This window comes from Protopterus annectens, chromosome 12.part0 (assembly GCF_019279795.1).
Source record: "Protopterus annectens isolate FY-2018-M chromosome 12.part0, PAN1.0, whole genome shotgun sequence".
In the NCBI taxonomy this organism is placed as follows: Eukaryota; Metazoa; Chordata; order Ceratodontiformes; family Protopteridae; genus Protopterus; species Protopterus annectens.
The window spans coordinates 1,014,883,003-1,014,909,631 of NC_056746.1; the positions used below are offsets into that span (position 1 = coordinate 1,014,883,003).

General features: G+C 39.7%; 1 protein-coding gene across 4 annotated transcripts in view; it reads right to left on the reverse strand.

Annotated features, from left to right (window-relative positions):
* Window positions 1–387: 387 nt before the first annotated feature.
* The window catches only part of BCAS1 (brain enriched myelin associated protein 1), a 1,015,193-nt gene continuing 988,951 nt past the window's right edge, over window positions 388–26,629 (reverse strand). For all 4 annotated transcript variants that reach the window (XM_044090037.1, XM_044090036.1, XM_044090035.1 and 1 more), the window contains one exon: window positions 388–3,747. In XM_044090037.1, coding sequence (XP_043945972.1) covers window positions 3,721–3,747 — 27 coding nt within the window. In that variant the 3' untranslated portion in view covers window positions 388–3,720. The remainder of the gene's footprint in view (window positions 3,748–26,629) is intronic.

Below are 26,629 nucleotides of genomic sequence, written 5' to 3' on the forward strand. Positions count from 1 at the left end.
ATCCGGCATACTTGGAACTCTATGCACTGATAGCACTGGTCTGCAGTAAGCAAGTAAAGAACCATCTAGAACAGACTTCATTTTTTGTGTGCTGCTCTATTTCACATCAGCCTGTTTGTACCCATAACGGCTTCTACTGCCGTCATCAGCTGCAGGATCTTCTGAACAACAAAGTACTCCTCTTAGGGAAACAATTCTAATAGGTCAGTGCTACTGTTGAGTATAACCCCCACCCCCCCATGGATCATCCACTGCCACCAAATCTGCTGTCACATCTGAAATTGTCTCAGTTAAGTGTAAAAGCAACTTATATAGGGATAACTATTTTAGCAAATTATTGATAATCTCTTTTTATCCATTTACAGTTATACATTTACAGTCATTTTGTACATACAATAAACCTTTATTGCTTTACAATACCAATAACCAATACAGAAGTTGTGTCAAAACACTAAATGAATTCCTGCACTTATAAAACTGGAGCATTTTAGTAATTTTAGAATTAAATAACTTTTTTGCAATTAATATATTCCTGAAATACTTATAAAGCCAATTTAAAAACAAAGCAGAACAAAAATGCTTAGAAACAGATGATCTTACACCAAAAACACAAATTAAACAATTTATCTCCCTGGCAGTTAGTATAAAGTAATTACTGCAGGAGGAAGTGATGGTGCCCTCTAGTGCTTTTCAAATATTATTACAGTTTCTCAGATGCCCTAATTCTGTGAAAATTGTGTTTATAATCTTGACATTTTCCCAACAATTGCATCATTTATTAAGCCATACATTAAGTAGTTCTTTTAAACATTTATCATAGAGTACCACTTATGGAATATTTAATAAACCATTCCTAGTAACCCTCCTAAGTGCACATAATTTATATCTGCAGGGCATAAAAGTGAAGCACTTTTTTTGATAAACTTCTTCAATCAAGGCTCTTAAGAATAAAGAATTTAAACTTTTACATGTTTTATTACAGCTATATAGCAAGATATGCATTTATATATTAGCTTAATATAGTTTATATTTACAATTTACAGCAAACTGAGAAACTCATCTTTTGAAGAGACTGCATTCAAGGAGGTCATGTCCTTAAAGTTTATATTTCATTTTTCCCCTGCAGTATGCAAAATAGTAAAATACAGTTATTTAGTCTTTCTTATAACCAATGCATGTTTTTTTTTTTTTTTTTTGTGAGCTTGTGTTTTCTGTTCAAGAGGGCTAAAAGTAAGAAATGAAATTACACAATGACTGGAGTGTGAGAGTTTATGTGTATGTATGTATATATATATATATATATATATATATATATATATATTCATAATTATGACCATCTTGACCACTAGCTCATAATGGATTAGTGTGATCCAGAGCCCTCTTTTTGCTTAATCAGCCGTTAGTAACATTCATAACATTAGAAACAGAGTGTGAGATATATGTACATTGCAGATGTTTGTGCAACAGAACCATTTCAGATTACACTACTAGATCATACAGAAAACCATCCAACGCACAAAAGTAGATAAATGTACCATACAAGAAACAGGAACATCTGGCTACTTTATAAAATCATGGAAATATTTTCCACATTACAGCTTCATGCCAAAAATAACTTAATATAATGTTCAACCTTTGTAACTCAGATATAGACTATAGAGCCCAGTTGATAACCAGAACAAGAAGAATGACCAGACAAACTACAAAGGTCTCTTGATCACTGGTACTGTCAGTGCCTATGCTCCTACGGTCCTTAGGTGAAATGTACAAAGTAATATAAACTGTTACTGTTGTAACGAGAACACTTATCAGAAGTTACTAGGTACATGATCCATGAGCATCTGGAAACACCCTTCTGTTACTTATGACTCTGCAATAACTGGCAGTCATTACTTATACTGGACACATTTGCTGAGTCACACATTTTTAGAGACTCTTCAGAAAGATACATGAACCAGAGAGACCAAGAAACGTTTGAGTAACAATATTGTAAACAAGTATACCGTAGATGTATAATAGCTGTTAACAGCTGTATTTAACAACAACAAAACATGAAAAATTAAAAGATGGCAATCAAAAAGGATTCAAAAGACTGAACTGAAAGTGGAAGAGAATGAATAAGTTGGTGTTCTGGCAGTGTACAGTTTTGTGCCCATAGATGTGGAAGTGCAGGAGCATGTTACTTTGCTACCCTAACAGCATACTGCTGCATGACTCACATTACCACTTAATGATCAAAGAACGGACACATAGAGGGCATAAATATCTAAGGTGTACCTTCAAATGCCTCAAATAAGATGGCTTATGGAGCAATGTAATCAGTGCATTTAGCAAGTAAACAGATAACCAGACAGATAGGCAGGCATACAGATAGATTTACAGTTTTGTTAACAAGATAAGTGAAATGAGGTATACCAGAACTTTTCATTGCAATCAGACACAAAGACAAACATAAATATATAATTTGAATAAAAGCAGTAAGAAAACTTTTTTTTTAGCTATAGGACGATATAGGGATCTGTTTAGCAGCTACTCCAGTAATGCGACAGTAATGATTGAGAACCATGGGTGCTGCAGGTATACTTTCATTTTTGTATGGTACAAATGATTGGAACAAAATAAACACCGGGTTCTAGATGACCGACTAAGGTGCAGAGAATACACTAAAGAATGACCGAAATTCTGGCATAAAAAGATGTATATTGTGCTTCATGTTAAGTACATAATACAAAGGTGAACATGCACTGTATGCATTCCATGTTGTCGTGCTTCTGTATCTGTGCCTTGTCCTTGGAGAATTACAGACAAAGATGCAAAGTTTGTTAACAAGCATTTGCATTACTCTGGAGATCAAGGCACATACTTAATCTGGAGAAGGAAATAAAAAAACTTTAAAACAGGAAAATCTAGAGCAGGTGTGAGAAAATTAGAAATGCAACAGGCATAATTAAAAATAACTGGAGATCTTTTTAAAGAGAGTACATACACCATAGGCAGAAAAAAGTATCTTCCAACAACTGTCTGTAATAAAATTTACCAAGCAAAGCAAACACAAAATAATTGGTAAATACTTTGCAATGCAGCTGTTACATATACAGCATTGTGATGTCATCAAGGATCAACCTGAACTCAGCCATCAGTTTCCACAGCTGTTCTTTGATGACATCACAATATGCTACAAATGGACACACATTTGTATTACTGTTATATGTACATTAGATCTCTACAGCATTCATCAACAGTGAGTGTGATTCCTCATTAGTAAAAGCTTATAATGACTATTCAAAATGTAATTATTCCTCAGCAAGAATGTTCCTTAACGAGCAATTTACTAGCCATAAGGGTGGTCTCCCATAGACAAGTTTCACTCTTTTAGTATAAATGAGCAGTGACTGACTTCAGTCTACAAATTTACAAACTGCATTTAATTTCTCTGCTACTACATTAGATGGGTTTATTTACCTCCAGAAGCCACACAACTGTTTTTCTAATTCAAGCCATAACTCTTTTTCTTTTTCTAATGATGTGAATACCCTTATTTTGGGATGTACTTTTTTGCCATTAATATTAAGGCATACAGTCTGTTTGTCTGGGTCTGGCTTTAAGCCATTTAACTTTTGTAGCATCAGCACATGATCTTCCTCTTCACTCTGATTCTTGATTGACATATTCACACTTTGGATTTCGCAGCAGGCAGGATGGTCACTGATCTGTTTGTGCTTAAACATCAGAAGCCTTCTTCACAGACTGTAAATGAAAACACAGATATTTGATGAGCTGTGTGACAGGCACATGGTAAATATTTATCTAAAATGACTGTAGCTCTGACTAAGCTGCACAAACATTCCTAAAGTATTCAAACAAGCATCAAATTACATATGTTCTGCAAATCATTATTGCATTTTAAAAGTCAATAAAAAATCTACAAAAACAGATCTCTTCAGTTCATCATTCCCTATAGCCAAGGTTTACACTGCCAGGTGGCTAGCCTTGCCGTGGTAGTTCTTCCACACCACACACACACACACACACACACACACACACACACACACACACACACATAGACACACACACACACACACACACACACACACACACACACACACACACACACACACGGCCAGTTTAGAGTTTCCAATACACCAACTGCATGTCTTTGGTCCATGTAAGGTACTAATTCAGGTATGTTACATGGAAGGCACCAATTCAGGTCCTGCACTGGGTAGGAACTAATACTGGTAGGTAATGGCATCGTGAGTTATCCTTAGTTGGTGCATGTTTTCTTTATTCATCTCAAAATTCCTCACATGGAAGGATAGCTGTGTTAGATACATGACACCTACTTATGTGTAACTTAGTAAGGCATATTATGTTAAATCTGATGAATTGACAGCAAATCTGTATAGTTTACTATTGAAATGTTGAAACACAAATTCCTAAAACTCAAAATTTTGAGACTAAAATAGTGAAAGACTAAAACACTAAAGATCACAGTATAAAAATTTCAAATATTGAAAGTCCTTACTAATGAAGACCCAGGAACAAGTACTTCCATGGGTCCTGCAGAGCGGTGGCCCCAGGATTGAGTGCTAACAAGGGTCCATCAGGGGAGTAAGTATGGAAGTTTGATATTATGGTCTTTTCACATGATTTCAAGGTTCTGATTTTCAAGATTTTTGTATTTCAAAGTATTCATAGTAAAGTATCTATAGGTATGTACTAATCTTTTCAACTACTGATGGTAGCAAATCATGACAAAACAAAAAGCAGCAACAGCTTAAAGACATAAATTAAAAAGAAAGAGTACAATGAACATGTAACTTTAAATAGAATAACAGTAGTTGTAAAAGAAAGTTTTTCTGGTTACAAGAACTCCAAGAATAGAAATAAAGTAAATGTGGAATACATCAGATGATAACAGGTAGTAGAAACTGGCATGTGATGAAAAACACTCTGCAAAGGGAGTAAATTTGGGTAATGACATACCCTAATAATGTTTTTATAATAAAAGGTTAAAGTCGAAAGAAGGAAAATACTAAAAATAAACCTTTGATTAAGGGAACAATTTCCTAAATTTAATAAAACAAATTACTAATCTGGACAAGTCTTAACTGCTAACTAGTAAGAAAGCAATGTGATAAGACTATATGAATGGAAAACCAAGTGGCTGTTTCTAGAACAGTTCTTAAGTCCAGACCTTTGAAAATGCACCTGAGTTTTGACCTGGACTTGAAGGGATTTCCCATGAAAGGTAAAACAAAAAGATGTAGAAGAGAAATCCATCAGAAAATTGTCTGTTTGGAAATAGGACAGCCAATCTTCTTCCTCCTTGTAAGACACAAACTGCTAATCTGATTTCATGAACGGCTTACTTTTATCCATATAGAATCTAAGCTGTTTGTGGATATCTACTGCCTTGTTTTGAATATTAGGAAAATATGTAGATATATGGATGGGCTTACTTAATGGCATTTTGTTTACAACTTTTGGCATAAAAGAAGGGCTAGTCTTAAGAGAAACCTGGCCCCTGTGAAAAATCAGAAAAGGAGAAGAAGTCACGAGAGCTTTTTTTAGCTTAAGTCACAGTCGCCAACAAAACTGTGTTTCATGTACAAAATTAAAAATAAAAGCAGAGGAAATGTGTAAAGGGGGAGAGAATTACATTTTCTAGTACACAGTGCAGGTCCCAAGTACAGGGAATAGATATTCTCGGATGCCTGATGAGAAAGATGACTTTAAGAAAGTATTTTACCTTAAATACAAAGAATGAGGTGGATCTATAGGTAGACAGGCAGAAATGGTTGGAAAATGTGCTTTAATGTAAGAGTATGCCAGCTCAGAGCTGAGCAACTCACAAAAGTATGTAATGATAACAGGAATGCCCGGTCTATAAGGGCCCTGCCCTTCTTTTTAGCACCAAGTTGGAACTATCTCCTAATGTATGATTATTTTGTAGTAGGTTTTCTAGCCTCTTGTGATACCTGTATCAGGTCATCAGAAGAAAATGGTGCCTGAATATTATTAAATGCCTATCATTCAAAGTGTATGATTGAGCATTTGCAAGCTTGGATGAATGAGAAAGCCCATCCTGTGGAGTAACTTGCTATGACTGTTGTTGCCTAGGTGAAATTAAAAGTAAGAAGCAGTGTTTTTCACAAGGGGGTCACCAACAGAATTTCTGGATTGTCCTTCTTAATTTTCAGAGCTACTTTTGTAATAAGGGGAAAATAATTTAATTTCCCATTCCAAGAGATTACTCTGGATTAAAACAGTTTGAGCTGCCTGTTCAGAGTGAAGGCAAACAAGTCTATCTGAGGAGTTTCCCACAGATGTACGATCTGTAGGAAGACCTTTCTGTTTAACATCCATTCATGAGGGTATATCTTGAATCTGTCAAGTAACATGTGATTTTGTTCATCTCTAAAGTAATTTAAGTTGTTTGAAAGAATAGATTGCGCTGGATAGCAATCTCCCAAACTTTCATGGCTAACCTTCAGAGATGGTAGGATTTGGTTCCTCCGTGTTTGCTGCTATACCACATGACTGTGCTACTGTGTGTCAGAACTCAAAGGATTCCCAGAGACCAGAGGTGATGGACAGCCTAAAAAGCTATGATCAGAGTTCTCATTTCCTTGACATTTATATAGTTGCATCTGTCCTGTCTTGACCATGCTCCTCGGACTTTTATGACTGACTCCCCATTCCAGGTCTGATGCATCTGTGGAGGCTTTCTGAATGGGAAAGGAAAACAGAAAGGACACCCCTAGGTTGACTGATATCTGGTTGATCCTCCAAAGAAATGTGTTCTCCACAAAGGGGAAGAGAGGACTTTGGAAATTCAAGGGGTTGCAATGTTCACAAATTGACTTGATGTACCATTGAATTTTCGTCATGAGGAGTCTGGTAAATGGTATCATCTGTATTGTTGAAGCCACATACCCCAGGGCTCTCAATATCTCTCTTGCTGAGGTCATTTTCAAGGATAGAAAAGACTGGAAGAAAGAAATCAGAAGCTGTATTTTGTACTGAGGAAGCAAAGTCCTCATGCAAACAATGTTCACTTGCCATCACAGAAAAATAGAATCTATGAAGGTTGTTGGTCTGGTTTAGAGGGAGACCTAGGCAAATAAGCAGATCCACAGTGAACTGAAGATCCTGTAAAAGATTGTGTTTTGAGCATTAGAAAATCATCTAAATAAGGGTGATGTGGATACCATAGAGCCTGCACAAAGCTATCATAGGGGATAAATATTTTTGAACACCACTTACGCTATCAAACTTCCTGACTTCCCTCCCTCCACCTCGGCCAAGCCCTCTCCTGTCTATTAGGAAACTTTCTCAGTCCCTGCCACTTTGGAGATTGAAAACATCAGACAAATGGGTTCCAAGCAGTAAAGCAGAAAACTGAAAATAAAATCCCAAAGCAAAACATTTTTAGAGTTTTCTGTGATATGGATAAATAGGAATGTGAAGATAGGCATCCTTCAGCTCCAGGGTAACTAGAAAATCTTGAGAAAGGATCACAGGCAGAAGACTTTGGAGGAAATAATATCCTGAATTTTGGAATTCTTAAAAAGGTGTTCAGGACTATTAAGTCTAAATTGTGTCTATGTGTGTACTCTTCATGGAACAAGGAATAGTCTTGAATAAAACCCTTGTCCTTTTTAGGGATGAGGGACTAATTTTATGTTTCCCTGATGGCACATATATTGAGGAACAGGCAAAAGCAGGAGTTCTTGATGGGATAAGCATGAAGTATTCCAAAATGGGGAGAGGTAAGGTTCCAAATTAGTTTTAACCTTTCCAAATGAAAGTGAGAACCCATTTGTCTGATGTTTTTAATCTCCAAAGTGGCAGGGACTGAGAATTTTTTCCTAATAGACAGGAGAGGGCTTGGCCGAGGTGGAGGGAGGGAAGTCAGGAAGTTTGGTAGTCATAAGTTTGAATGCTTCTCAACAAGAGTTTCTCCATATCCTTTAAAATCTGATTTGGCTTTTTCCTAACATTTCTTTATAATACTATTCTACTTTTTTGCTGAGATTTTTGGTCTTTGCAAAAGAAGGGTCTTGCCTTGCAGGGGTAGCTCCTCTGGAAGTTTGGCACAGAGGAGAGAAAAGTATTTTAAAGTCTTGCATGATTTTCCCTTTTTTGCAGTTGTTTGAAAATTTCAGTAGCTGATGGACCAAAATGATTGTCTCTATCCAAGGAGGCATCTTCGCCTTGATATCATTAGACAAAACCAAGAATATCCTCTTAATACATATCCAGTTGCTCCAGCCCTATATGATGCATCAACAGCGTCATAACCACATTTTATTCAATGTCTTGCAGAGATGTCTGGTCAGACCAGACAACAGAAAGCTCTGAACATTTAGGCTTTTTGACTTCCTTTAGCTGATGCTGCTTCAGAGGGACATCTGGAAGAGATGACTTAGAGGCCATCATACCTCATGTGAGCTCCTCTTGTTCTCTAAATATATTTTCAGGGATATTAAATGACTTTTGATTGTACTGGGGACAAAGGTCTTACAAATGGAGTGCTCCCTAATGTAATGATTTGAACGCATGCAGAATAAACACTTAGAATGGTTGTCTTTGTAAGGCAGCTCCCTACCACAGTTACAGTTACATTTGCCTGTCTTTACTGACATGAAAACATTAGCAAATTAATCAAAAAAGAATCAATGAAACAGGAAGGGACCACAGTAGGAATACTTTTCTGTCCACAATGATAGGAAACTGGAACAGGCTGCATGGCTGACAGACCAAACTGAGAGATGCAGTCTTTCTTCCTGGACTGGTGGCAAGAAAGTTCTGAGAAATGTTGTGCTAGTACATCCTTAATGTACTAGCATGTATACTCATGAATAGGTCATGACTTACACTTATGTGAGGGGCGGGAAGAAAACACCCAAGCTTTAGTATTCTGAATGTACAGTACCCTTTGCAAGATACTTGTCCCTAGTGAGCAATACTGGAACAGTGATCTTATGAAAACATCATATAGACACCTCATAGCCATTACAATAAATGTATTAGAGAACAAACTATAACATTTGTAACATGACTGAAATCAACAACATCAATTTAAACATTTGATGCATGAAATCATAAACACAGCAATAAATAACCACTCTGAGGCCTCAGTATGTTGAGCAGAGCTTAACCAGAGCTGGATCTGAGGATGCCTTGTTTGCAAGGCATAGATCGCCTCTCAGTATCCAGCTTAGGGCTTTAAGGTGATCCGTATAATACAATATGTTTATACCCTGGATTCTCCTGGTAAGGAACCTTTGTGGGAGTTCCAACTGTTGCATGTGTTTGGTCAGGTACATGCTGAGGGGGCCTTATACTCAATGATGGGTTTGATAAGTGCTGAATAAAATGGCACTATGACTTCCTTGGACCTGGATGCCATTCTCTTACTTATAAGATGGTTGAAACAGAATGATTATCTTACTACCTTGGTCACATGTTGGTCAAAGGCCAGATTACTGTTGACATATGTTCCCACATCCCAGATTACTGGGTCAACTCTTACGGATTCCTCATCGATGGAATATTAGCTTGGGTGGCAGTCCTCCCAAAAGGCACTATAGTGCATTTATTAGCTTTCAGTTTTAGTCCATGACTTTCACAAGTCACTTGTCTGTGTTAGACCCTCTTGTAAGATGTTTGTGTGGTGGGAGGAATATATGATAGTTCCCAATTTGCAGTTGTCTGTGAAACTGATCAGCCAAAAACCATTCACATTATTCTTTACCTCCAAGAAATAGATGCCAAATAGCAGCAATCCCAGCAATGAGCCCTGAGGTACCCTGCTGGTGACTATTCTCTTACTGGAGGTGTTCTCACCAGTCCTGACTTCATGGGTCCTGTCTGTGAGCCGGCTGACAATCCAATGAGTTATGTAGGAGTTTATCGCTAGTTTGGTGAGTCTATCAACTACACCCAAGTGTAGTATTGTATCAAATGCCTTAGGCATGTCCAGGTAGGTGGCATGCACTATCTTCCCTTTGTCCATTGCCTTGTTGACCTTCTCAAAGAAGTCCACTATGTTTAGTAGCCATGACCTTTCCTTGACAAGGCCAAACTAGGTTGAGTTCCGTATCTGATGGTTGCCTATATCTTTGCTGATCATTTCCATGATAATTCATTCCATGGCTTTGCATTTTAGACTGGTCAGACTAATAGGTGGGTAGTTTCTGGGGTTGGTTGATGGTCCACCCTTGTGAAGTGGGATAAATGTTGCAGTCTCCCATTCTCATGGTACAAAACCTGGTTTGAGGCTATAGTTGAAAAGTGACCCAAGTAGTCCTGATAGTCATGTTTTCAGCTATTTAGGAGGCAACATGGGATACTGCCAGGACCCACTGAGGCTGTAGTTTTGGCCTTAGCGAGCTTCACCAGGACTTACTCCCTGTTAATAGTTGGGGAGGGGTTATTTTAGTAGGTATTTCAAGGAAGAAGTCAGGGAGACAGTGTGGGGGGGTGAAGTTTGAGATGAATATGTCAGCCAGCAAATTTGCTATATAGCTTTGTTCAGTGAACCATAGACCACTAGTTCAGCACATTAATGTATGCTGCCTTTGAGGTTTTGGGCATAGCTGTAAAAGGCTTTGTAGTTGTCTTTATCCTATGAGGCTATCTTGATCTTGTAATTGGCCTTGTTGGACTTAATTAGTCCTCTAAGTTTTTTGATTAGTTTAATTAGAGAACTCCTACCCTTCCGGCAGTTGCTCTTCCTGAATTTAGCCATGACATTTTTCCTTTTGTTATATATCCTATTAAGGTTAGGACTCCACCAGTGTGGTTTGTTTTTAGAGTATGTTTTGGGCTTAGTTCTAGTAAGTACAGCAGCTTCTATATATCCATATCTCTGTGAACACTTCTGTACAGGTTGTTGTGAACTCGAGGTTGGAAGGTGCGATAAATTTTCATAAACTATCACTTAATAGGGTCTAGTTTGCTTTTGAATATTTCCTAAATGTTACACGGTTTGCTGGGGTTACCAAATTGATTTTTTAGAAAGGAGACAGCTTTGTGGTCCAACCTCACCAGTGAGGATGTGAAATGGGGAGGAGGTGTTGCAGCATTCTACCATATTAGTGGGTACCAGGGTCCAGTATGTTTGGACCTTTGGTGGGTGTGTGCACTATCTGGTCAGGGGTATTTGTGTTGATAAAGTCCAGGAATCATTGTGCCTGTGAGTAAGAGGCAATGTATTTGGTGTAATGGTGAGTATCTCCAGTACATCTAGGTATGAGCTACGGGATTCTAGGGACATAGAGAGTGACCTATAGCTTGCTGCGATATTGTATGGGACTTTTTTATAATGATTTGCACATGGATAAATTCTAGGCTGTTATCCTGTTTAACCAATGCAGAATTATGTTTATTGCTAATATAGTTTGAGACTCCTCCACCTATTGTCGCTGTCTGTATAGCCGATGGTCTAAATGTGTAAAAGGCACTGAAGCCTTGCACTGCTGGAGCATTTTTTGCAGATATGAACCATGTCTTAGTAATGGCACCAATGTCTATATTTTCCAGAGTGAAGAGAGATTGTAGGGTATGTAGTTTCTTGTTTAGGGTCCTAGCATTCAACAGTAACACCTTTAGATTTCTTTGGGTTTTATTTGCTACATCAGTGGATTAAGAGAGTGGATAATGTTTTAGCCAATATTTGGAAGCCTTGGGAGACAGATGCAGACTATCTTTGGCAAAGTAACAAGGTCTGTTAAATGTGCTCCAGTGCTAACAAATAGTGAATCCCCCTGGAAAGTAACCATAAACTGGGCCAATTATTTCAGTCAATCATCTTTTGTTCATGCTCCAACATTGTCCATTGTGAAGGTAGACTGCTGCTCAATACAAGCCACATACCTTCCTGAGACACATATTGAGAGATCAACAATATCTCTCTTCATATAGTCCAAGGAAGAATGTCTAAGTTCATTAACACCTACATGGACTATGATAGATGCATACTGGTATCTGTGGTGTAGTGACTTGAATGCATGCATAACTTGGTGGCTCCTGGCTCTATATAAGCAAGTGACCATTATCTTCTCCTTGTTCAGTCTGGTGACTGGGGCATCTATATGTTGTACAATGGTGTCCCCTGTGATAGGAGTCCTCAGTAATGTTTTGCCTTGCCTTATGGGCTTGGATTCTGAGGCTTCACTGGGTGTAGGAGCATGTGTGGTGTTTTCTGTTGCTTATATATATATATATATATATATATATATATATATATATATATATATATGTGTGTGTGTGTGTGTGTATATAGATAGTACTCATCCATTTAGTTTTTTAGCTTTACTAATGATGGTCACAAGAGTCATGTTTTGTCCTTTGGAGAGGTGGCACAAACATGGGGTTCTCTTTACAAACCCAGGCTCTGTTCTTTTGTCTTGGTCACTGCTCCATCATGACCTGTATTTGTATGCACTGCCTGCTTAGCTAAGACTGAGATGTCAAACATTTCAGTATAACTGTTCATAATGTTTTCTACTTTTGTTGTTTCAAGGTATGAGTTGGTACTTATAGCACTATGCAAAATAAGCATTACAGTAGGACACACTGCTTAGGGCCATCAAATGCTATATTTTGTGAAACACAAGTCAAAATCAAAGTAAACGTTATTGTCATTTAAACCCACACATGACTACAGGATAAATGAAATTCCATTGCTTCATGTCCAATGTGTGGTCCAAAAAACATATAAAAAAAATATAACAACATAAGTATAAAAACAGAACTACATTGACACGACACTAGGACATAATTACAGGTTTTGTATGTCTACTAATAGCAGCGCTTAGTATTGCACAGTAGATATTGCACTTAGCGGCTTAAGCAGGGGTAAACTAGAGACCATTTTCTCCTTTGCAAGGAATGTAGCTTGTATTTCAAGTTATTGCACAAAAAGTAATAAGCATTCAGTGAGCTATTGCACAAGTGACAGAACCTAGTAATGAGTTATAGCACTAAGAAGAAGATATTTCCTTCAGCCTGTGTGGCCATTGACTAGGTGACCTGATGGCCTGAGGAAAGAAGCTGCTTCTGAATCTAGTCATTTTGCAATGTATGCTTTCGTAGCTCTTGCCCGAACACAAGCAGGAGAATAGTCCCTGAGCCAGGTGGGTATGTTTTCTAACAATCTTTGTGGCTCTTCCAAGACACTGGGCAGAGTGCAGATCCTGTATAAATGGAAGCATTGACCTTGTTATTCTGTCTGCCAATTTCACCACCCTTTGGAGGGCCTTACAATCCATGTCCTTGCAGCTTCCATACTATACTGTGTGATACTGCTTGTCAAGATGCTTTCAGTGGTGCCTCTGTAAAAGACTGTGAGCACCAACGATGGGAGCTTTGCTCTTCTTAACCTGCATATGAAATGGAGTCTTTGTTGTGCTTTCTTGACAATGTGACTAGTATTGATGGACCATGTCAAGTCTTCTGCAATGTACACCCCTAGGAATCTAGTACTTTTCAACCTTTCCACTGTATCTCCCTTGGTTGTGAGAGGGAGCTGTGACACCCATTTTTTCCTGAAGTCTAGAATTACCTGTTTGGTTTTGTTTACATTCAGAGCCAGGTTATTGTTGTCACACCAGTCAATCAGATATTTTGTTTCCTTCCTGTATGCTGTTTCATCACCATTCCTGATTAGGCCTATGACTGTAGTATCATCCACCAATTTGATGTTGTGATTTGAGTTAAACCTGACTGTGCAGTCATGGGCCAGCATGGTGAATGGCAAAGAACTGAGAACACATTCTTGTGGGACTCCTGTGGTCAGTGTAAGGCTATTTGAGGTGTTATTGCCAACTCTCACTCTTTGTGGTCAGTCAGTAAGGAAGTCCATAATCCAGTTACACATAGGAGTACTGACCCCCAAGTGAATCAGTTTCTCTATCAGATATTGTGGTATGACTGTGTTAAAGGCGGAGCTGAAGTCAATGAATAGCAATGGGATGTAACAGTTCGTTTTACAGTTGGGCTAAGAAAATGTGGAGTGCCATCAAGATAGCAGCTGTAGTGGATTGGTTGAACTGATAAGCAAATTGGAGTGGGTCCAGTTGTGCAGGAAGATCTGCTGTTACATAGTCTTTGACTGGTCATTTGAAACACTACTGAATGATAGTCATTCAGGTTTGCTGGCTGAGACTTTTTTGGTAGTGGAATGATTATGTTCTTATGGCCTGATATAGAGATGTGTTAAATATGTCAGTAAGAACCATGGTCAGTTGGTCTGCACAGTCTGTGAGCACTCATCCCAGAATGTTGTCTGATCCTGCCACTTTCCTTTGGTTTACCTGGCTTAGAGTTCTTTGAACATCAGCTGGGTTGAGACATAGTACTACCTCATTTTGCCTGGTGGTGAGTTTTGTAGCCTTTGTGTCGTTCCCTTCATCGAACCTACTGAAGTAGGTGTCATTTAGAAATTTGATGGTATCATCACATTTGGTTGATGCAGGCCTGTTGTCTGTCAGGGATTGTACCCCCTGCCATAGACTTCTGGAATCTCTTAGGTCTGAAAAGTGACCGTGGATTTTTTGGCCATAAGCACACTTGGCCTTCTTTATTCCTCTATTTAGTTTTGATCTGGTCTCCCTGAGGGCATTCTTCTCTCCTTTCTTAAAAGCAATACTGCATGCTCTTAGGAGCTTATATATTTCACTTGTTAACCGGGGATTTTGGCGGGCCCTTATGGTGATGGTTTTGATGGTTGTCACATCGTCTGTGTATTTGGATATGTTTGCCATCACAGATTCCATGTATTCGTCCAGATTGATGAGCTGGTTCTCCACAGCTGCAACCTTAAACATGTTCCAGTCTGTGTTCTCAAAGCAGTTCTGGAGTGCCGAGACAGCTCCCTCTGGCCATATTCTTGTTTGCTTCTTAGTTGGCATGTCTCTTATTAATAGTGGTTTATATGCAGGGATTAACATGATGGCCAGATGGTCCGAGTTTCCCAAGTGTGGGTGTTGAATCACCTTATAAGCCAGCTTGATGTTGATATATACCCTGTCCAGTGTGTTCTCTCCCTCGTGGTGAAGTCCACTTGCTGATGATAGATAAGTAGAACTGATTTCAGGTTTGCTTGGTTGAAGTCACCAGCTATTATGTGAGCTAATAAAACTCCCTTGGAAAGTAGAAAAGTCTACATCTTAACAGCATGAACTCAATGTTTTTTGAGCAATGAGTTGTAATTGCCTCACAGTTGGTACACCATCTGTTATTGACATATATAGAGACACCCCCTCCTCTAGATTTGCCACTAAGGATCTGATTCCTGTCAGCTCTAAATAGTGTCAGCCCTTCAGCATATGTAACACTATCACTGATATTAGAGTTTAACCAAGTCTCTGAAAGCATAAGCACACAACTATTTCTCACCTTGTTATTTGTAGTTAGTTCTAGCCTTATGTAGTCCATATTGTTTTCCAGGGAGTGAACACTGGCATAGATGGAAGTGCAGGCCTGTGTGGGTTGGCCTTTAGACTTGCAGATATTCCTGCTCTTGTTCCTCTTTTCCTCAGTGTTTCACATCTTTTCCTTCTTCTCCTCCTTTTAGATGTGATAAAAGTTAGCTCTGTTTGTACAAGACATCTTGGTCCATGATTGAGCAAAATCCTTTTTTCTTAGGGTTCCTGGAATTCCTGGAGTGTAGTGGTCCTTAAAGGCCCTGCAGACAGCAGTTGATCAAGACTGCAGCACAGCTGGAGTTACTGGCATGTAGTAGGCCTTACATGCCCTGCAGACAGCAGCTGATCAAGCCTGCAGCACAGCTGGAGTTACTGGCATGTAGTAGGCCTTACATGCCCTGCAGACAGCAGCTGATCAAGCCTGCAGCACAGCTGGAGTTACTGGCATGTAGTCGGCCTTACATGCCCTGCAGACAGCAGCTGATCAAGCCTGCAGCACAGCTGGAGTTACTGGCATGTAGTCGGCCTTACATGCCCTGCAGACAGCAGCTGATCAAGCCTGCAGCACAGCTGGAGTTACTGGCATGTAGTCGGCCTTACATGCCCTGCAGACAGCAGCTGATCAAGCCTGCAGCACAGCTGGAGTTACTGGCATGTAGTAGGCCTTACATGCCCTGCAGACAGCAGCTGATCAAGCCTGCAGCACAGCATGAGTGAGAATCAAATTTATAGGAGTTCCCTCTACTATAGCGTAGTTCACCTTCAGTACTTCCCCTTACTTATGAATTTTACATTGTTTTAGGTGCAAAACAAGACAAATAATGCACATGTTTCAGTTCAGCCAAAGCAGCCACAGCCTCACAGGGCGCTGACAATTTTCTTTTTTTTTTTTTTTTTTTTTTTTGTGATATATCTCTCACATTTTGAAAACTAAAGACAAGTTCTTGAAAGGAATTTCAACTGTACTCAGGATGGGACTGCATGTAACTATGAGTGGATGGAATTCAGTGGGTGCCTTTGTGGGATGGGACTGCATGCAACTAGGTACAGTTAAGATGTATTGGGTACCACAGTAAAATGGGTCATCCTGTAAATGAGTCTGGTTGGAGTGCAACAGATGCCTCATTTGTATGGGTTTACATGAAACTACATGTTGCTGGAATGCAATGGGTCTCAGAAAAATGGTTGTGCACATAACTACATGTGACTGAGATGCAGTGGGCACCTCAGCAACATGGGTTAACATGTATCTAAATGTAGATAGGATGCAGTAGGTACTTCAGTAAAATGAGTTTTCATGCCATTGCAAATGGTTTGTCTGCAGAGAAGTACAATGAGCTTGCATGTAACTAAGCATGGCTATGATGTAACACATGGCTCAGCAAAGCCTTTTGGTACAGCTGTTATGATGAGTAGGTATGCCTGACTGAAGACACTGTGGCTGGGATTCAGGATTCTCCCATCAGGGCTGAGACTTTACAGAAAGAATCAACCAAAAATGAAAAACAAACCCATGTTCCTCAAATTTCCAGAAACTTGACAACTTTTAAATGTTCATCCTTAGCAGCCATTTTCCCCACAAAGTATTCAGCAGCAAACAGTAAACAGAAATCAGTGATACAGAACATCCATTAAAGGTTCTGCCCTCCCAGTGAAGGCCTAAGTATCTTTCAAACGCCTTTTCTAGTAATCAGTCATTGTTCCTTTTCAATTATATCAAGAACTACCATCAGATCGCTGTACATACATGTTGGTTCTGCATTCCCTAAAGAAAGATTTGTTTTCTGTGCATTACTATGCAGATTGATTTTGCTCTCTTTGAAAAAAAACTCACTTTTCTATTCAATACAATAAATGTTAATTCTGCCTACACTGAAGAAAGATTTGCTTTCTTTCAACTACATAGTTGGAAAACAAGTTCAGGATATGGCTATCCATACTTGTTCCTGTAAGCTTATTAAATAGAATGCTGTATATACCATGCCAAATTGTTTAGATATTTCTGAAATTAATCTGCTTAAGGAATACCACGGGACTGGTTTTGTGAGGATATAATCTATCCTCACAAAAAGAGAGGTCTGCACAACCTTCAGGAAATTCCTGTTGGGAATCTTCAAGAAGACTGTATTTGTTCAAGTAATGTGTGGGCCATCCTTTTCAGTAGTTTGGGTAAGTGAGCAAGATGTGAGACATACAGTATTCATGAAACTAAGATATATCAAGTGGATACTTATATATAGCATGTTACATATCATAAGTTCCCCTGTTTTACTAACCTTGTTGACCATCCCAGCATCCTCCTAATTCACTCTCTCTGTTCTCACTTAATGCACTCGCTTTTGCCTAGAATATTGTGTGTGTGTGTTGTATGTTCCCACAATACATTGCTACATGCAGATGACAAAACAGGCAGATGTGAGTAGAATACCTCCCTATGTGACTGACATAGAGAATGTAGGTGAGACAAAACAATGCTTTTGTAGAAGTATAAAATATCACTGCTATAAAAATATGGACATTATGACGTGTGGTTTAAATAATGACAAAACACTCTGAAATGCATATAAAATATCAGTTAATAACAGTTGCTTGGTCTCATTATATATTGGGTGGCCATTCCTTTAAAGATAGTATAATTGGCATACATTTTATTTTGGGGTCCTCTACACTTTAGTTCCATTGTGAAAAACATTGTTAAGATCATCCCTCAGTATGTCATGATTTGTTGTGGAAGAAATATGGATGGCTATCACAGGGACTTAATTGTGACTGAAATAAAGCTAAACAGCAGCTAATATTAATCTCTGGGATTCTTAGCTCATTTCTATGTACAGGACCCAAGTAGTAACAAATTACATGCAACTATAACATGCACTTCCTGTATCAGCCTAGCTAAGAGTTTATCCCCAAAACGAAACCTCAGTCAGCACCTGTCGCCCCTGTCAGTGAGGGACACAGGTGGAACTCCTGGGACAAATTTGTGGTTTGCCATCCACTCATCAAGGTTGCACTTGAAGAGGGTCAGAGAGGTGCTCTGTTTGACGTTTATGGGAAGTCTATTACAGAGAAGGGACAGCCTCTGTGTGATAAACCTGTCTCTCCAGCAGGTTTTGTTGATGTTGCATATTAGATTCAGGGTTTTAAATGGGTAATGTATGAGGAGCATCTCTAGTAGGGCAGGGTCCAAGATTGCCTTGTAGGCAAGACACAGATCACCTCTGAGCAACCTGTATGATACCAAGTAGAGTGATAGTGATTTCAGTCTGTCCATATAGGACAGGTGTTGGAGGTCATGGATTCTCTTTGTGAGGTATTTCTGTGGCCTTTCCAGTTGGTGCAGATGTTTGGAGAGGTACATAATGGTGCATTATACTCAACTATTGGTCTAATGAGGGAGAAGTATAGAGAAATAATAGCCTCCTTTTCTCTGGATGCAATCTTTTTACTTATGAGATTAACCAAGTAAAAGTCTTTTCTGACCACTGCCACTACATAATGGTCGAATGTGAGATTGTTATCAACCTGAGTACCCAGGTCTCTCACAACAGATTGTGTGTTTAGGGGTTGCCATTGACATGGTAATCAGTAGGGGCCGTGTTTTTGCCAAATGGTATGATGATACATTTTTTTGCATTTAGCTTGAGACCATGACTTTGGCACCAGTCATTAGTTGCTGTGAGACCCTCTTGCAGTATGCTAACATCATTTGGGGAGTGAATGACAGCACTGAACTTACAGTCATCTACATAATTTGTCAGCCACAGGCATTTTGTCTTTGTCTGGATCTCTGAGAAGTTGATGCCAAACAGTAGGGGTCCCAGGACAGATCCCTGGGGAACCCCACTAATGACATGTCTGCTATCGGGGGTAGAGGCACCTATTTTGACCTTGAAGGTCCTGCTGGTGAGTCAGCTGCCCACCCACCTGATGAGATAGGGATTTACACCAAGTTGTGTTAGCTTTTTGGTGATGCCTGAGTGGGGAAGATTGTGTCAAAGGCCTTTGCCAAGTAAAAATAAGCTGTATGTACTGAGTTTTCTACATCCAGAGCCTTGGTGACAGTCTCAAAGAAGTCAACCAGGTTCAACAGGCAAGATCTGCCCTTGACAAATCCGAACTGGGTGGGATCAAGTGCCTGGAGATTGCCTATGTCCTTGTTTATGAGATCCATAATAAAATGCTCCATGGCTTTACAGATCAGACTTGTCAAGCTAATGGGGTAATAGTTTCCAGGATCAGTAGTGGCACCACTTTATGCAAGGGGATGACAATGGCAGCTCTCCACTCTGGTGGGATGAAGCCTGTACTTAGGCTGTGGTTGAATAGGGTGCTCAATGGCAAAGCCAGTTCTTGCTGGAGATGGTGCAGAATACAGCCTTGGATACTATCAGGTCCCATGGAAGCTGTGTTCTTTGCCTTGGATAGGGCCTTTAACACTTGATCTATCAAGATGTGAGGTGTGGGACAAGTATTGTGGCTGTTGAAAGGGCTTTTGGGGGGATGGGGGGAGAAGTTTGTGCTGAATCGATCTGCTGGCAGGTTGGCTAAGTCAACAGGATCAGTGTAAGTGATACTGTTAAGTACTAATTTGGAACAAACCTGGGCTTTGCCATGGAGGTTCCTGACATAACCGAAGAAGACTTTGTGGTTTCCCTTTGTTTCAGAGGATAGTTTTGATTCATAATTGGCTTTGGTGGTTTTCACTAGTGATCTAATTTGCTTGTTGTGGCTAAAGAGGGAGTTTTTCCAATTTTAAATTTTTTCCTTTTTACCCTTGGACAACAATTTCTTCCTTTTGTTGTAAAGCCTGTTGATAGAGGATGTCCTGTAAACAGGTTTGTGTTTCCTTGAGGAGCAGATTTTAGTTCTGTTGGGTATGGCTGAGTCCATGCAGTTGTACAGGTGCTTGTATACTGCATTGGCATACTGTTCAGCATAGTTGTCTGCATCCTCTGAGGGGCACGGAGGTGAGAAGCTACAGATACCCTCCCTTAGGAGGTTGTAGTCAGCTTTTGAGAAGTTTTTTAACTTGATTACGGCTGGGGGTGGGGGTTGGTTGGGATAGAAACTTTGAATGAGACAGTCTGATGATCTGATCTCACCAGGAACATATTAGGGAGTGGTGCAGCAGTCACCCATGTTGATGAGAACCAAGACAAGAATGTTATCTCTCCTTGTGGGGCATGAGATGAGCTAGTACATTAGAACTGATGAAGTCGAGGAATCATTGAGAGAGTGTATTAGTGCAAGAATAGTTCACCCAGTCTATGGTGGTGTAGTTGAAGTCACCAAGGATCAGGGTGTTAGGGGTACCTTGATGGAGTCAAGTAGATGCAGGTAAGGGGAGTGGGTGTCCTGAGTCATGGAAGGGGGTCTATAGTTGGCTACAACTTGGATGGGTGTCTTGCCAACTGTTAGTTGCACCTGGAGTAGTTCCAGTGCATCATGCTGGCAAACAAGTATGGAGGTGTGCTTGTCCTTAATGTCTCCTTATAGAAACTCCACCACCTTTAGTCTTCCCAACCTCATTTTGGGGTCGGAATGTCTGGAATAAGGTATAGCCTGGTAAGGCAGGGGTGCTCTCCACAGACCTGAACCAAGTTTCTGTGACCGCACAGACGCTAGCATCTTCCAGTGCAAGGAGAGCCTCCAGTGAGTGCATTTTCAGGTTAAGGCTCCTAGTGTTAAGCAGCATGACCTTCAATGTGCTTTTTGGCAAATCTTTTATATTGAAAGATTTGTCTTTGGGACATTGCCTAAAAAAGGCACAATGGGGGAGGTAAAGCCTTGGCCAGGATTTGGAGTCCCAGTGGTGACAGGTGGAGGCCATCTCTGCAAAGCATTGAGGCTTGTCAACCATGTCATCCCAAGGAGACAGATACTGGATCCCCTTGGAATGACACCAGAAACTAAGCCAATTGTTGAAGTCAATTACTTTTTGTTGGTATTGTGGTAACATTCTTGGTGAAGATGCTGCTCAGTGCTAGGGTCATACCTGTCTGGGACACACACTCTGAGAGCTCAATCATGTCTGTCTTCATATAGTCCAGGGAGGTATGTCTCAAGTCAGTCACACCAACATGGACAATGACAGAATCATAATTGTACTTGTTTTGGAGAGACTTAAGTGCATGTGTGATGTGACGGATTCTGGCACCAGACAGACAACTGACCATGACCTTCTCCTTGTCAAGCCTGGTGAGGGGGACATCAGTATGTCTCACAACTGAGTCACCAATGATTAGCATGTTTGACTTATTGTTATGCCTTGTGGGCTGTGATGGTTTATTGTTTTCATAGGTTCATAGGTAGGTACTGGGCTATTTGCCCTAGGGCATAATTAAGCCTAGCCAAAATGTTTTGTCTTGCGCCTCCCACGTGATTTAGTTACCTGCACCTCTGTCGAGCAGGGACACAGAAGTGATTCCTGGGGTGAATTTCCTGTTCTCCATCCACTCATCAAGATTCCTCTTGAAGAGCAATAATGAGGAGCTCTGCCTCACATATATGGGGACCTTAGTCCAGAGCAAGAGGAGTCTCTGGGACACAAATCTGTCCCTCCAACAAGTCCTGTTTATTGTTGAGGTCATGTTAAGGTCCCTAGAGCATGTAGCTTGGGTAGATTGGGTTTTCCTTAGGTAGAGCATTTCCAGCAATTCGGGGTTTGACATAGCCTTGTATGTCAGGCAGAGACCTTATGGGCTGTGTCTGTGAGACACTGGTATGTTGTCTGCTGTGTGTGGAATATTTGTGAGTGTGTTTTGGAGGTCTCTGCTGTTTATGTAAGTTTTTATTGAGGACCTCTACATAGGTGGGTCTGTGTTGTGCTTGGCTATGTGATGTGAGTAGTTTAGTGTTTGTGCTGGCAATCGCCTCGTTGTCAGGAGTATTGACTGTGGCGCGAGAGAGCATGGACTCCAGGTTACTCATATAGATTCATTTCTCGCAATTAGATGAATTATGTGCTAGGAGAAGAGGGCTGTCAATAAACATGAGGCAGTTGCTATACTATCTCAGTATGCCCATGTCAACCAGGCTTGCAGGAGAAACTGATGGGAATTGTCCAGACATAGTGTTCCGAATACTTGGGCAGACTTATGGAGAGAGGGTTATCATAAGGGTTTGTCCACAAGAGTGTAGACCACAAATACCTTCTTAAATGTAAGATAACTGGCCTGAAGCCCAAGTGCTAAAACCAAAACCAAGATGCTTAGAATAACAGATACATTTATCCAGGCTACTAGCACACAGTAATAAATGCAGCAGAATAAAAGCTCTTGAACACTTAAGAGTACACTGCAAAAATAAGGTAATAAAGTAGGAGGAACACAATTACAGTAAAAGCAGCTGAATAAAGTGTAACATTTTTTTTTATTAAGTGATGAGGGAGGAAACAGGAGATAGTTCAAGATTAAGAAACTAAGGGGGTTGGCCTTCCCAAATGCTCTCTTTGTAGTCAGTAGATTGAGCTGATGAGATGGAACAGGGAGGAGTGTCCAAAATCAAAGAAGCAAGGGAGTAGTCCTTCCCAAATGATCTCACTGTACTTAGTTGAAGTTGAGTGAGCAAATGAGATGGGAATGGGAGAGTGACCAAAATCAGTTTTACAGCAGGGGCAGGCGATTCCAAAGCCACCAGGTTTAAGAGTACAACAACACTTGGGTGGGAGGGTGGCAAAAACAAACAATGCAGACAAAATACAGAGGACAAAGGACAGCAATAAACAATGAAGCAAATATATAAATACAGTACAGATTTGATATATTTAATAAAAATAAATAAATAAATAACTGGAGAAAGTATATTAACAAGTGGAGTAATTAGGATTCAAACAACTAAAAAAATCAGTCATGAATACTTTTCAGTATGTATTGGTAGCTGACCAAATAAATAAACTATATCTGGATAGTCTGCTTTATAAATATAAGGCTACAAACAAGGTTCATTTCCAGATATGACTAAATGAACATGATATTGAAGGGATGCATTGATGCACCAGTGATAAACTAAAACCAAGGCGGAAATGTGCCACACTACTGGGAGGCAGGAAGATGTCCTGGTGGGATTTCTGTAGAAATTACAAAATGGGAAAGAAAATAAGAGATCAGAGAAGAAGATCAGCAAGGTTCTGAGCAGCAGTTTAACTACTACCTGAAGAATCCAAGAGATGCACTTTATACTGCTAGGAAAAAGTTGATTGACAGGAAAAGTCTGAGAAGTATTGTTCTCTGCTACCTAAAGACAACTGAATAGAATGACTGACAGGACAGCAGTCAGATAGCAGCACCATAATAAGGCTAGTTATAGCACAGGTAATGGACGGATGGCAAACACATAGTAGGGTGGGAAATATAAGTTAATCTGTAGCAGTGACAAGGCAGTAAGTAACACCAAAACAAGCAAAGGTCCTCAAATTGTAAACCGATTACCAGTGATGAGCAATGAACAATCATCTCTATCTCTTCACTTAAAGCACAGCCATTCATCTCTTCACTCCCCTATATACTCTACCAATCAGCTCTTCTCCTTCCCTTAGCCACTCTATCAATCACCTCCTACCAACACAAACTCTACTCCCACCTACCATCTAACAAACACATAACCCCACCAATATCTGTATTAATATTCCACTCTTCTACATAACAAATCCTTCTTTGCCCTCCAATTTTCTATTGCCACCTCCCTTCACCCAAACACACTTACACATACTCTATTTACAGTTCTGGCCAACATTCCTACACAGCACCTCCCACTGTTCCTTCACTTATCTCATCTCTAGTTCTTATCCTCCTTAGAATTCACTCTTTCCATATATCTACTTTATCCTTTTGTCTCTGTTGTAAACATGCTCTACATAACTCTAACTATATTTGTCACCCTAATCTGTTACCTTACAGTCTACAATACAACAGTCACACCTAGAATCAGTGCACCAAACAAAAGCCATACAGTTAACCAAGGCTGCCATTTCCAAACCATAATTGCACCATATCTCTGAAAAAACTCTAATCTCAACTACAGTATGGAGTTATTGTATACCATCAGACCCATCCAAACTTAAAAGCAAAAATAAAAATTGCCTCAAAAAGAACTTACATATGATATGGTACATGTGCTCTCTTAAAATATTTCAGTGTGGAAACACCCATCCAAATCCAGGTCCTATTAAGCACTATTATACTTCCCACCCTAATATGACATCACCCCCTGTCCTCACCTCTCCCCCCAAAAAACTCTTAATATATATTCTTATTAAACATTCATAGTATCTATAAAAAAATCACAGAACTTCATACATGGATAGCCCAGTATACTTCAGATAGTCTGGCACATGCCAGAACATGGTTAAATCTAACATAAAACACACTGAAATACTTCCACCAGATATAACATCATAAGAACAGATAGAACTTTAAAAAAGCTGTGGGTAAATCTATCCTATACTCCAACTTATATGAATGCAATCCTTTTGGCAATCTTCTTCTTCTTTCAGCTTTTCCTAGTTAGGGATCGCCACAGCGGATCATCTGTCCGCTCATGATTGGCAGTGGAGTTTTACAGTGTTGAGTTGCCAGCCCGGCGCCCAACCTTCCACAGAAGGCACACACACCCACACACTCACTCCTAGGGCCAATTCTAAGTGTCCAATCCACCTACTGCATGTCTTTGAGATGTGGGAGGAAACTGGAGCACCCGGAGGAAACCCACGTGACTACAGGGAGGACATGCAGACTCTGCACAGAAGGCACCCCAGCTGAGAATTGAACCAGAGAACCTCTATTCCCAAATTCCACAATGCCAAAACACACATTTCATACCTCTAATTAAATAGTGAAAAACAACTTTGCTTCATTGCTTTGTGTATTACACTGGAAACAATATAAATACACTGGAAGATATCCTACACTGTCTATCTATTACCATTCCTAATGGAAAAAAATCATACTGGGTGATGCAAATATTGAATGGCAAAGCATTACCTCCAATTTTCCCAGTTCCAGTATTAACGTATATGGCTTTACAAAGCCAATCACCTCACCCACGACATAAAATGCAACTTATTGCAAAAACTTAATCCTGTACTGGATAATGGTCTCTGACACTCACAAGTACATCACCTCAGAAACTTTTGCAGAGTCCCTTAGCAGCCATTTTCCCCTTTAAACTTATGGATTAATCATCCATCATGTTAACCAATACAACTACAAATGGACCTGCAATCCCATAAATTTCATTCAGCCCTGCAATCCATCAACTAGTCTAATGAAAAAATTCTCTCCCTAGATGAAGCAGTAATCACTTTTATGCAATATTCTTAAATATTCAAAATACTTAATACCCCTTAGAAAAAAACAAGTAAAAACAAGCCATGCGCCTTGGGTATCTAACAATACAAGAAAGCTCAATAGAGATAAGGTCTAGAAAAATGGCAAATGAACACAATTTCAAAACTTTTGTAGAAGTTTAGAAATCTTCTAGACTTTACAAAGAAACAGGTAAACAGTGATAAAAAACAAACAAACAAAAAATATATCCATATCCTTCCCCTAGCCTCTCCCCACTTGACATTTCTAGCCAGTATAATACTTACTTCATAAATGGCATAGCTGCACATATAAAAAAACAGCCCTAACATCCATAATACCCTAGCGTTCTCCAAACTCCTCCCAGTACTACACCTTCTTTCATCTTAAAAGTTGTCAGTACTTTATATGTAAAGAACCATTTGCTGATAATGTTATACTTGAATATCTCAAGATAGCAGATATGCTATAGCATGCCCAGCATCAATGCTTGTAAATTGGTCAATACAAGAGTCATGTGTTCCTTCATTCTGGAAAATCTCACCTACAGCCTCGCTATATAAAAAGGGGGAATGTAACAGAAATTTCAGCTTTAGACCCACGTCATAATCCTATGCCCCCCTCTAAAAATACTAAAGAATAGTATCCACAAGCAACTTCTTCAATACCTCCTTAAACAACATCTCCTCTTGATACATACACAACATTGCTTTCACCCAACATATAGTACCACCGCCACTGCTCTCATATCCTTCCTAGATACCATCAACAAAGCTAGCGACAATGGTGAATTTCTATCCTCTTTATCCCTAGATGAATAAGACCACCCCTACATGAAAAGTCCTCCCTTGGCCTCTCACACTGTACTCCCACTTGGTTCAGAAG